The sequence below is a fragment of the Gobius niger genome, assembly GCF_951799975.1.
Source record: "Gobius niger genome assembly, chromosome: 12".
Classification (NCBI taxonomy): Eukaryota; Metazoa; Chordata; class Actinopteri; order Gobiiformes; family Gobiidae; genus Gobius; species Gobius niger.
Genome location: NC_136863.1, coordinates 19,967,213 through 19,979,970, shown reverse-complemented (window position 1 = coordinate 19,979,970; position 12,758 = coordinate 19,967,213). Strand labels below are relative to the sequence as shown.

Here is a 12,758-nt window from a genome sequence, read left to right as displayed (position 1 = left end):
AATAGTAACTTTAAAAGATGAACAAACAAACATGGGCCATTGTTGTGAGCAGTTCACCTCTCCTAACCCTCATTTCATTTTGTATTGCTGGCAACAGTAAAATAAAAATAAGAAAAGTTATACAGTGTGCCTTTCAAGTGTTTAGTAAAAGACCTATCAATAGTTAAGATTTTAGGGCTTTATGTTTAAACAGCAATAAATAAACCAATAAAAAAGACAGAAGTGTATGGGGCATTTCGACATGCTTTACATCATTACAGAATAATAAAACAATAAACTCCAAAGGTATTAGTAATAGTTGTTTATTTAATTGTTTTTTATGGTAAATGAACTCAATTTATATAGCGCTTTTCTACCTATATCAGGCCCAAAGCGCTTTACAGTAAGGAACCAGTCGCCCATTCACTCTCATTCATACACCAACGTACGCAGACACTGGAGGCAAGGAGGGTGAAGTGTCTTGCCCAAGGACACAACGACAGTGTGCATTTGCAGGAGCTGGGATTCGAAACCCACGATCTTCTGATCACGAGACGAACACAAGATGTTTTATAAACATTTAGAATACATGTCGCATATTTTCAATGATCTGACACATTACACTATAAGAATAAATGTAAAGTATTTTATGTGCTAGACGATGCCTGACCAAAAGGGATTTAGGCTGAAGTGGAGACTTATACTGCCTAGCCCTATTTACAGCTGTGACATGAGCAAAGATGGCACATAATACATTTACTCTAAAACCAGCGATAGAAACACATAAGCACAAAACCTAAACTTCAACAATCAAAAATAGCTGTTCTGCCTCTGTCATTAAGCCCTTAAGTTGTCCATGTAAACCGTTCCTCTTTGTATTAGGTCTCGCCATGGGTTTTTGAAGCTGCTGTTCCTCTGAGGTCGTATCTCGATTCTCTTGTTTGAAATATCTCTTGTAAACAGTGAGGAAGCATGAGGTCGTGAGCCTTGTACGTCACAACTACTGTGTTTACATCGACGAGATCATACAATATTTAATCTAATAAAAAGTGGATTTGTTGGAGCAAGGTATTCTGCATGGCTGATCACTCTAATTGCTTTCTTTTGTAATAAGAAAATAGGTTTTATATTAGTTTTATAAATATTCCCCCATATTGCCACACAATAACTGAGGTATGGACGGGACTTGTACAGTACATGCAGTGCAGTTTGATTCACAGAGGTTTTGATTTTACACAATATAGCAATAACTTTTGAAATTTTAGTCTTTGGAATATTTATTTTATCAAGAGAGAAATAATTAGCCTATAATTATTATCGATAATCAATTTCGATTCGACATTGTTTTTTTAACTTTCCTGTTTCCAAATAGAATATATTTAGTTTTATGCAGATTTATAGAAATTTCATTTACATTAAACCATATTTTTAGTCTCTTAAGTTTAGTTCCTACTGTTTTCAAAGGCTGCTCAAGATCTTGTCCAGAACAGCACAAACTGCTATCATCACCAACTACTATGTGTTCAAGACCAAACAATACAGATTCATGCACTGAACCTGGTCACGTTGGAGATGTTCGTCATCTGAAGAAGCAGAGGCTTTGTGTGATGAGAACACGTGCCAACCACTAATGCCATACCAAACATTATTCAAGAATGATCTGTGTGGCCTTTTGTAGGTACATAGAAAAGGTAGAGAAAAGGACAATGGAGTAACCCTAATACAATTCATACTTCTGCTGATGAATAGTTCCTATGCAGCACTGTGAGGCAGGGGGCTGTAGATAGAACTCATTACTCTCAAGTCACTTTAGGAGTGTCTCATGCATTGTATATTTGTTGATTAAAGGCACAGCCAGAAACCATGTGACACTGGGCAAATGGTCTTAGAATTTGGTGTGGTATTAGAATACTGCATTCATCTACATGTTTATCTTTGTTCAACCATTTATGCTGTAACTTTGGCGTTTGTTTTTATAGAGATAGAATGTTATGAAAGTAGAAGTGGGAAATGTGGAAAAAATATATAGATAAGAAAATATAAACAATTTTATATGTGAATGCAGTGCCTTCATACAATCAATAAGCGATAACTAAAAATATCTGCCGCTTCTGAAAATTCACACTTCACATGGTGAAATCCATCGATCATTCACTCAGAGCATGACCCAAACAAGAATTGAGTGAGGTAAAGCGTCTCTATTTGAGCAGAAAGGTTGGATGGCATGGTGGTTCAGCGGTTGGCGCTTGTGCCTCACAGCTGGAAGATCAATCCCCGGGTGGGGCCCTTCTGTTTGCATGTTCTCCCTGTGTCTGTGTAGGTTTCCCCTAAATAAAAACATGTAGTGCAGGTTAACCCTCCAGCCAGGTGTTTCTGACCATTAACCTGCTCACTGCTCCAACAGGTTGCCCCAGCGGCATTGAGGATGGGTCAGAATTGGCTGATTGACACAGGATTAAATAACAATTACATTTTCATCATCATATCGCCTCGCCGTGCCCTACATGAAAGTAGGAAGAGAAATCAAACCATGAAAAGGAGAAAACTGTCCCGAGCAACAATTTGAACTGACGAAAGCATTCCCTTCAAAAACACTGCATTAAACATTTGAATAGAAGCCACTGGGAGCACTGGAGACTGTAAGTTTATGTGAACTTCAAGTAGGCCTATCCCAATGACAATATATAAAAGATGTGCCCGCATCACTTTAATATGTGGTAGCGTTTAACCTGATGTGTCCATGTTACTGTGTGGCTGGATCTCTGACCTGTTTTCACCGAGTACTGATCTCTGGTGGTCCTTATAAGGCACTTCTGGGTCACCAGAATAATGAGAAGCCCCTTCACACACTCAGTCATCTCATTACACACACACATTCCACGCACACGTATTTTCTTTGTCGTTAAAGCCCCTTAGATCATCTCCACACTGTAAAAAAAGGTAAGATAAGAACAATCCAAAAGTGAAATCCTAATAATCTTTTAATCGGTCTCGAGTGCAGAGACAAGTGTCTGCAATGTGGCTGCTCTGCCCTAGTTCTGTTCAGCTCAGTCAGACAGACTTAATACCATTGTCTGAGTATCTTGTGAGCTCCGCAGCAGGTCTTTACTGACACAACACAAGGGTAGAATGGTTGAATCATAGCTGATGAAAAAAAAAAAGCAAAATACACACACACACAACGGGCCATTTACAATGAAAACAAAAAAATCATACAATTCTACAGTAGGCTGCATAATCGTGAACAGTTTAATACTGAAGATCACAGGCTCGAATTCTATGGTAAAGTTTGACCCGTCAAAATGCCAATGTTCTACACTTAAAGGGGCTGGATGCAAGTTGGTCATTTTATACTCACTACTGCGACCTCAGATCTTACGCGTAACTGCAGCTTCTATATGCATGACAGCACTTGGGACCTGAAGTAACTTTTTGAGTGCAGGATTTTAGAGGCAGTTGTGAACAGGTCTGAGCTCATTCTACACATTAGGACATGGCTAGAACATGTAGTGGGTGGAAAATACATAGTTTTAACATTTTTTAACTCTGTATAGTCCCTTTAAATAACAGCTTCTCTCACCACAAATGCACTGTTCAATCAGAAAGGTGTAATCATGTAAGTCACAAAAGCAAACTTTAATAAGTCTAAAGTTTATTACTAAAAAAAATACAAGCTTCAAGTTGGTTCAGCCTTTTCTCCCTGCAAAAACAGTGATCTACAGGGCTAAAGAATTCTGCCAAAATCCACACTGTGTAAATTTTTACCCAATAAATAAAAATAAAAATACAAACATTTACTTTTTGCCAGATATTTTCATCTTTAAAAAAGACCTCATAAATGTACAAATAAACATGTGCTTTTGCTGGGGGTGGCTCAGGTCTCCTAAAACATGACTATAACTTTAATGGGAGTTCCCAGCTCGTCTCCATGGAGATGTCGACTAAAGTCAGCAGAATTTGAGATTTAAACAGGTTTGATTTTTATCCTGATCCATTCTTTGACTACCCCCTGCAGTTATAGCATTTTCTGTGTCGAGCTGCTCATTGGGAGCATGGCAACAGTTTAGTCCAAAATGTTACGCAGTGTGCCTTTAAAATACATTATCAATTAAAAAAATGCTTTCCAGTAAGTGATCATTCTCCAAAAGGATATTTCCTACTGGAAGCACTTCATCAATAGGACTGCAGTCTGTCAGCAGGTCCTGTGTCTGTGTTTGAATAACGAACTAATCAGAGTGGTGAATAGCCTGTTTACACACATTTCCTGCACCAGGAGCATGGTCCTTTAATTAGCTCCCATTCTTTCATTGCTGAACAAACAGTCACATATGCTACTCTGAGAGAGGCCACAGTGCACAGCAACAGGACAGGATAAAACTACTGCTGCTTGAGCAACCCTACAAACATCTGAGTAAAAACCAGAAAATGTATACGAGTTGTAAGTACATGCACATGCAAATATGTACTCACTTAAATCAAATTAAACGGATCCTCTCATAGGCATTTTCTAAAAACTTTCCAAAAAACAATTTCACAAATGCAAAAATATTATAAAGATATATCATATTCATCATAAGCCCAGTAATAATCAACCAACAGAAATATATATTCATTTCCGGTGATTGAGAAGTACATTGTTGCATCATATTTGGTGGTCACAAAGCGGAAACGTCCTGAGATCATGTTGACAAAAGGTAGAAGCTGTAAATTGTCAGGAAATGAGCTGAATCCAGTAGTGTCACGTTTCATTGTCACAGCACCTTTCAACTGTGATGAGAGGCAACGTGCCGGTCCACACATTGCTTCTCCCTTCATAATGCATCACAGCAACAGCTTTAAACACTGTTGTTAGAGAAAACTAAGCAGCGCTGATGTAAAACACACTCCAATATCATTTGCTTTAATGTAAAATCTTAAAACTTGACAATGATTTACACTTCACACAAGACTTTTTATTATAGAAGCCTGAAAACGAAAAGTGTGTGAGAGATTGTTTTTAACGCTTTGTGTGTATTGCATGTGTCGCTCAGTCTGACGGGGCATGCCATTTCCTTTGATGGATTACGTAAGCCATGTGTGATGGACATTTTTTTTATACACGTGCAAACATAGTAAAATTTTACTGTAAGCGGAAATGTGACAGTGTTTGATATAAAATCAAAGTTGTTTGGCACAAAAGAGCAAAAAAGGAAACAAGCTGACATCCGGCATCAGCTTCAAAAAGCCGGGCACGTGTCTTGTTTATGAAGCACTTACAAACCAGCTCGCTCCAGTGTGTGCATTAGGTCAGATCATGTCAGTCTACAGTGAAGATGGGCTGATGGACAATGCAGTTTGGCAGGGCAACAACAAACATCTGTTCCTCACCCTCATCTCTGTGACAGAAAACAGCCTGGAGTGGGGCCAAAGGGATCAGCATGAACGAAAGCAACTTTTTAGCCATGAGCAATCAAGAAATGGCCAAGCATGACTGAATTCACATCCTTTTAGCAATGTAAAGCACAAATGAGACATGACTCACTATTCAAGACACCAGCCACCCTGGCATCGCACCTTTAAAAGCATGCTTAGACTGAGGCTTTTTGCCCATAGGGTCTGCGTGCTGAGTGTGCCGTCATAGGATTTCCATTAGAAAGAGTGTTCTACATATCAATCCAAGCTTTAATTAAAAAGCTGCTATATTCAACAGGGCTTCGAAAGCTCACTGGAAGTGCACTGTCTGTGCCGCTCTTCAACAGAAGTGGATGCTTTGGCGCATTTGGAAACCAAATGAGTTTATTGTTGCCAAGCTTGAGCCTTTCATCTAAATTTATTGTCCTTACAGAGTGACAGTCACCTTCTGGTAAACACTTGATGTAGTCATCAGCATTAGCACCATTACACATATGCTTGAGATTTGGTTCAAATAAGTCTTTGATTTTCACTTGAAATCAACTGTGAGAGTTAATAGAGAGAAATACGTTTTATTAAAAATGGGGGTAACAATAACAACATTTTAGCATCGTACACAACAACCGAAATAAAACAATGTCTCTTTTTAGATCTTTCTACCGTCAGTGCTGGTATGATGACCCTCACCTAGTCTTTCCATGGAAAACCAAACTTGCCTTCAAAAATAGGATGCTATAAAGGGCTATTATGAAGGGCAGCCTCAGACAGGAAACTGTATTTTGAGCTTGTCTGCCAGCCCAGGATCAACCTCTGACAGTATCGAGGACAGGTGGTCAAACTGCACAAGAGAGAAGGAAAATACAAAATAATCAATGCTGATTTTGGCACAGAAAAGAACAATTCATGTAAATCACACACTCAAAATAAGGGAAAATAGCCCTTAAAAAAGGCTTAAGATCAATTGCTCTTATATGTGTATTTCATCATCATTCTATAGAATAAAGAGTAGATGCTTACAGACGTGGAAAATGAAGAGTGCAAACTTCCTGCAGCTGCCAGACAGGTCTTTTCTGTCAAATAGCCCTCTTTTATCAACTCTCCCATTGTGGCCTTTGAACAAGAGCACAAATATAAACTTCAGCGCATTTGCCCAATAGTGTGATCGTTTTAGATATTACTATCACCTTTGAAATCTGAGGAGAGATATCAGCTAAAAACTCTGTTGTTATTTCTGCTAAGGTCTTGAGTTGTTGATTTTTAGTATAGTCTTCAGCAGTCGAGGTGTCTTTGTACTCTGTATGAAACTGGAGCACTCGCAAAACTGTGCCAATAAGACGCAAGCCTGAAATAAGACGATATCAAAAAGTTACACAGCTGTTATTGGGAGGTACAGGAAGTATGTAACTTTCTGTGTGAAGGCTGTCAACTCACTTGTGTCCCCTTTGCTGCTCCACTGATCCTGGCATTTATAGAGAGCCTGCAGCACAGCAAAGGCCTGGACCAAAATACCCTTCTGCTCTTGCAAGACAACTGGAAGATCATCCGTCTGACAGAGATCCTCACAGACAACTTTACAAACAAAGTCCCATATAGCTTTTCCGGGCCCATCAGCAGCACCTATAAAACATATGGCAGTGTTTTATACAACAACCAAACAGCTAAATCTTGAACAGAATAGAAAAGATAATAGCGCTGTTGTTTGTCTTACTGAAAATCTGGACCCCTTCAGTTACAGTAGAGAGGAGTTGAAGAATATGAAGATAAATCTCTAATCCATTTGAACTTTCTGACCTGTTAGAAGTGTACAATAACAATACGTTGAACTGAATGCTATCAATAAATCAGTAAACGTAAAAAAGGCTGTGGGCCCTATTTTTAAGTCAGTCAAGGCAGGCTGAGCTTGTACGACATTAAGGTTGATGAGGATGCAGATGTTTAGGCTGGGAAGTGTTCAAAGAGGCAGCACTCATGATTCGGGGGGTGTCGCCCAGCCAATCACAGCCTCCCTTTATCACCACACTTTTCATGTAATGTACCTAGTTGACATTAAATATTTTGGATATGAAATAACAGGGTTGAATCCATCATTAAAGTTTGATATTCAATAATGGGCTAAAACGACCAAGTGCGATCATAAGAGATTGACTGACACATACAAAAGCTGATAAAGATAGACTTAGGGTGACCTAAAACCTAGGCTTTAAACCGGTTTTATTCGCACGCAGCTGAAAACATAGCTCCTCACATTTCAGATGGTAGAGTGGGTCGTATTATAATCTGAGGGAGCGGCAGTTTCAATCTCAGCTCCCGCAGATCCACACTGTCTTTATGTCATTGGGCAAGAAACATCACCCAACTTGCCTGTGTGAATGCACTGTGTGAGTCGATGGTGGTTGTCGAAGGGGCCGATTGCGCAGTAGTGTTGTTGTTGGTAGTGGCGAGTAGGGATGTGCTTACTTGCTCACTCGGCATCATTCAGAAACACCGGTGCTGAGGAACTGACAGGGACACCCTTCGACCCTTGTTCACAAAAGTAGAGGAAGGGAATGGCACTGTTGAATTAGTCAAACTAACGTTTAAGAGAAACGAATGTCTGCCTCTTTGAAATAAATATGTAATTTTACAGTGTTTTAAAAATGCTCTGTTTGATAGGAAGTTTATGTCAAACTACAAGAAGCATGCATATATTATAATTCATAGCCTATTTTTTTTATTAAAAGGGAATCCATAAGAGAAATGATCAATGGCATTGATATCAATAAAAACGTATCAATTCCTATCCCTAGTGGCGAATGGATTCCCTCACTACCATCACTGTTTCGCCAGCACTGACTTAAAAATATGCCCCTGTTTATAGCCATAAGAAAGTTGACCGTCCTACCTGAGCTGCACTGCAGCTTCCAAAAGACATGCGGCTACATCTACACAACTATCCCCATCTCCAGCTCCTGGACACGGTTTAGGGGTGACCCAGGACCTCATCAGGTCTTCATCAAGGTCAAACACATTGTCCACCAGCTCTCCAACCTTCTCTAAAAGTTCAGCTGAAAAGCAAACAAACATAATTATTTTGCTTACGGTAAGAAGGTTACAAAGCTACAAAATTAACAGTTTGCATACTGTATGTAGTAATTTAATCTAAATTTAAAAATACGGTAGTGATTCATAAATTATTGGAAATGATTGAATAATATGTAACAAATGAATTACTGTTTGTGGAGCTGGACATGATGAAGCAGAGGTTGGAGCAAACAGATGGCTCGTGTTGCATTCGCTCAAGCCACAGTGAACAAACCTCTTGCTGTGAGACACAGGTCAGCAGTAACCTATTAAAAGATTGGAGTACAACAATTAGCAAATATTAGTGTTTATTGTTATGTTGACCAATTAACATCAAAGCACGAATTTAACGTTTTCCCGACACACTGCGCGGTCTACGGAAGTGTGACATACGCACTTACATCCTCAGTCAATGATTAGGTCGGATAGGCATGCCATCACCATTTGGAAAACATCTATGTTTTCTGTGCGAAAAAGAGCTCCATAGGTTGTTGCCATTTTTATGTCTGAGCCAATGGGCACTGTCCGAAGCCCCCATGTGACCGTCCCTAGAGCGACGGGTTAATATAGACCACAATGCATTGGGACACTAACATAGGAGGAAACCCAACCGCGACACAAAACGAGTGAATCAAAACAGCTGTTTAAATCATATGTTGCATATTTTTCGTGAATAAACTGCTTGAATATAAATCGTTACGGTGAAAAGTTGCTCACAAGGACTGCAACTGACAATTATTTTGGTAATTGATTAATCTACTGATAATTTTTACAATTAATCGATTAATTGCTTGGCTGTGACTGGTGTATGAAAATGCTGTTTTTTCATTATTTTTATCACATAAAACTAAAGAGGTGCTGGTTGAGGACATGTTGATGGAGTAAACTTAAAGTGAGTGTTTTTGGAGGTTCTTACTGCCAATTCTGCTTCTGATTGGATGAGACGCGGACAGATATTGATGAAATGTCCAATGTGCAAAACACTACATGCATCAACTTGAAAAATAAAGTAGGTTTCCATCAAAAATTTAAAAAAATTTCATGCCGTTATTTCATGCCGTGATTAGTTGTTTCAGCCCGATTGTTAGCGTTAGCTGTTTACCTTTAGCTAGAGCTGTTAAATGATCGATAACTTCCTCTTTTAGGGAAAAAGGCTATAATCCAAATATCCATTCATGTAAAATTTATGTGAAATAAATCAGATCTGACTGATATTTATGCATAAATATACCACTGTCTCTTGAATTTGTTTGGTCTTTATCGGATTAATATATTATTCCTGGAGTTAAAATAACTTATCGTAGATGTAGTCATTCATTCTGCCGGCGTTCCGGACAATGGGCTCACTCCTCTCTGCACTCGGCAGCATGTGTGACAACACGCAGTGAGTAGGCAAGAGGGTCAGGCCATAAGTGATTTTTATTATTTGAGCAAATTATACCATCAAATATGACTGAGAAAAGACGGCAGGTGCATTAAACACTGCAATTTCAGTTTATTTGTTTGAAATTAGTAATTATTAGCAATTATTGTCATGTTGACATACACTTGTAGTGGCCAAAGTTTTGGAATCGTGGCCCGGCCCGTTTACAGCATGTGCAAGGGGGGCTTCAAAGAAAAAGGTTGGGAACCAGACTAGGGGGGACATTTTCTGATCTGCTTTTGACTGCTAATTGTACATGTGAAATGCATGTTTTTTATATTCTGTGTTGAGACTGTTTTTTATTACATTGCACTTATGGAAAGCACATTGGTTCAGCGGGTGCTGTTGTAAAGCGCTATACAAATAAAGGTTGATTGATTGATCGATTAACAACTCATAAGCTCAGAAAATTAAATGCAGAGACTAGGCCATATTACAGCTAGGATGCAAAATCTACAGCAGGTGTGTAGATCAGTAATATTTCATTTTGATTTACAGTCCATAACAAAAGGTATTTGGCAAATCTTCAAATACCTGCAGGTTTCCAGAAGGGTTGGCGGATCTGTATCACCAAGAAGAAGCAATAGTACTGCCCTATTGACAAAAGCAACATGACAGGTACAACAACATGATAGAGAGAAAAACGACACATAAATAAAAGTAACAATATACACACCCCAAGTCTTCACTTTGGCTAAGACTTAAACATGGCTCTGGAAAACAAGCAATGTTTCCAAGGATTCCCACAGCAATTTCCTATAGGCACAAGGATCAGTTGTAGTTGTGTTTTTTGCACAATATTGCATTTACTGATGGGACTTTAGCTCACTGTGAGACGTGGACATCGAGATTTTGCTATAACTCCCAGTAGAATATCTGTTGCTCTGAATTCCTGCAGAAAACCAGCCACATCCTAAAACAATAAATAAATACAGTAACTTTGATAGGGATAAAAAAAAAAAAATTAAGAAGATAGGAATGTATAGTAGTCATGTGAAAATATACAAGAAAGACAAATCTTAATTAAATCATACTTTATCCATAGCCATGTCCCAAACTCTACACAAATCCTCTTCCTCATTGTCGGAGAGATTCATTGGTCCATCAGTGGCTTCTTCTGAATGCTTTGTGACCATCTGAAAAGAAAAAGAAAAGAAAAAAAATCCTCATTTACAAACATAGTATTACTATAGAATGTACCACCACTGGATACTTGCATACACCAGTTTATTACAGTGTTAGTACAGCTTCTGATAAAGTAGAGTTTTGCTTACCTGTATAAGGCGAGTAAGCGTGCTAAAGAGCCAATGTTTGCTGTACACAGTGTCTCCAATGGCATCCACATCTTCTTTTACCTCATCATTGGCGTTGTCTGGTGGTGGGGATGGGTTGCGATCTAGTTCAGGAGACTGTGAGGCTTCTGAAGAAGGAGATTTGTCAACTCCTGCATCACCACCAGCATTACAGTCTTAGTGAAATAAATAAAAGATATCAGTTAACTACTACATGTTTACTATATGTTCACATCATGCCTTCAAGAATCCAGTCACTGAGCTTTAACTACACAAGACCTGCACCAGCACTAATTTGATCTTTATTGGGGACCTGACTGTGAAAGTGCAGTCTATGCTGGATTTAGAACACAACGTTTAAATCAAGTAAAGATGTTTTGTAATTGTGAATTAATCAACATCACAATTGTTATCAGTAAAACTAATATTGGATTTGAACATGTTGACCTCATATCTAGGGACAAATTGATCAGAGTATCAAAGTTGTGCTTTGTTTACAAAAAACTTATCTCTTTGATAGTAGTTACAAGACACATTTTAAATACACAGGGCTAAACGATTAACAGTGGATAATTGAAAGAACACTTTAGATAGAAAATATCTGAATAATAAACAGTTATTGAAAGAACATTTTAGCTAGCCGAGTGTGTTCTGTGTTGTGCTAACGTTATTTGACAGTTTAGACTTAAAACAACGGTAATTAACTTGCAAGTTAACTCACCCATGGCGTTAGCATTGGATTATAAGTCTAGCTGCATTATGATCGTAAACCCAGAAGAAGGTATATTTAGGTGAAATTGACCAAGGTTCGTTGAAGTTTTCAAACAGCATCCGTACACCAGCGCCTTCATCTGCGCATGCGCTTTGGAAGACCACTCCACGTGTAGTTGGTAAAATAGGATGCAGAGTGGAAGAAAAATAAAAAACACGGCTAAAAAGCTAACAACTGTTATTCTTCAGCTTCAGGAACTTTTCGCAAGTATAGGTCTACGTCAGATATCACACTGAAGACTATAGTGGCTGTATTTGAGCCTCAAAATGATGTTGATTTGCCTAAAATGTCTCATCAGCTGTATGCTGTATGATATAAAAAGACAAGAAAAAGACAAAGACATGTCTGTAAAAGTAACTGTTTAATGTAAATGTAGAGTAGATATCGCCATCTACCGGCCGGGTTTGACAATGGTCGCAATTAGAAATGACTGTTGGCCATACGCCCACCCTGGGTCATTTCCTCAAGAAGATGGGAAAGACATAACAACTGTTGTCGTGGAGTCCTAACAACACATGGAAATTCATCTGTGTTTCTCAAGACTTTTTGTAACATCAGTGTAGTGTTTGATATCAAACAGAAACAACTCTAGTGAAGCATGTCTTTGAGGAGCTCCTCTGAGGAATTGTCATGTGTTGTACAGCTGGTAAAATAATATAATAAAGCAATCGGCAAATGTGATGTACCTTGTAAACTGGAGGAAGTTGTTCTTAAGTTTTGACAAGGAAGTATTCTGTGACAGTAAATTAAATCAACTTGTAAAGCTTCCTTATGGTTTAGGCACAACGCATGAGTTACCAAAGACAACAGCTACGTTTGTGATGATAAGATCTTGGGTATT

The 12,758-nt window shown here is 38.6% G+C and overlaps 1 protein-coding gene across 1 annotated transcript; it reads right to left on the bottom strand.

The window, feature by feature from the left end:
- Window positions 1–5,970: 5,970 nt before the first annotated feature.
- Window positions 5,971–11,998, bottom strand: saal1 (serum amyloid A-like 1). The gene is made up of 13 exons (XM_079567209.1): window positions 11,867–11,998; window positions 11,128–11,321; window positions 10,888–10,989; window positions 10,683–10,766; window positions 10,530–10,609; window positions 10,388–10,447; window positions 8,581–8,696; window positions 8,252–8,414; window positions 7,079–7,161; window positions 6,802–6,987; window positions 6,555–6,712; window positions 6,388–6,480; window positions 5,971–6,208 (listed from the first exon to the last, which is right to left on the bottom strand). The coding sequence occupies exons 1-13, from the start codon at window positions 11,868–11,870 to the stop codon at window positions 6,131–6,133; spliced, it is 1,401 nt and encodes a 466-aa protein (XP_079423335.1). The 5' UTR covers window positions 11,871–11,998; the 3' UTR covers window positions 5,971–6,130.
- Between the last annotated feature and the right edge of the window lie 760 nt (window positions 11,999–12,758).

Coding starts and splice junctions, on each gene's coding strand:
- saal1 (XM_079567209.1), bottom strand. Junction 8,697..10,387: donor ACCCTTCTGGAAACCTGCAG/GTATTTGAAGAT, acceptor ATCTTTTAATAG/GTTACTGCTGACCTGTGTCT. Junction 6,481..6,554: donor TCTCTCCTCAGATTTCAAAG/GTGATAGTAATA, acceptor TCTTGTTCAAAG/GCCACAATGGGAGAGTTGAT.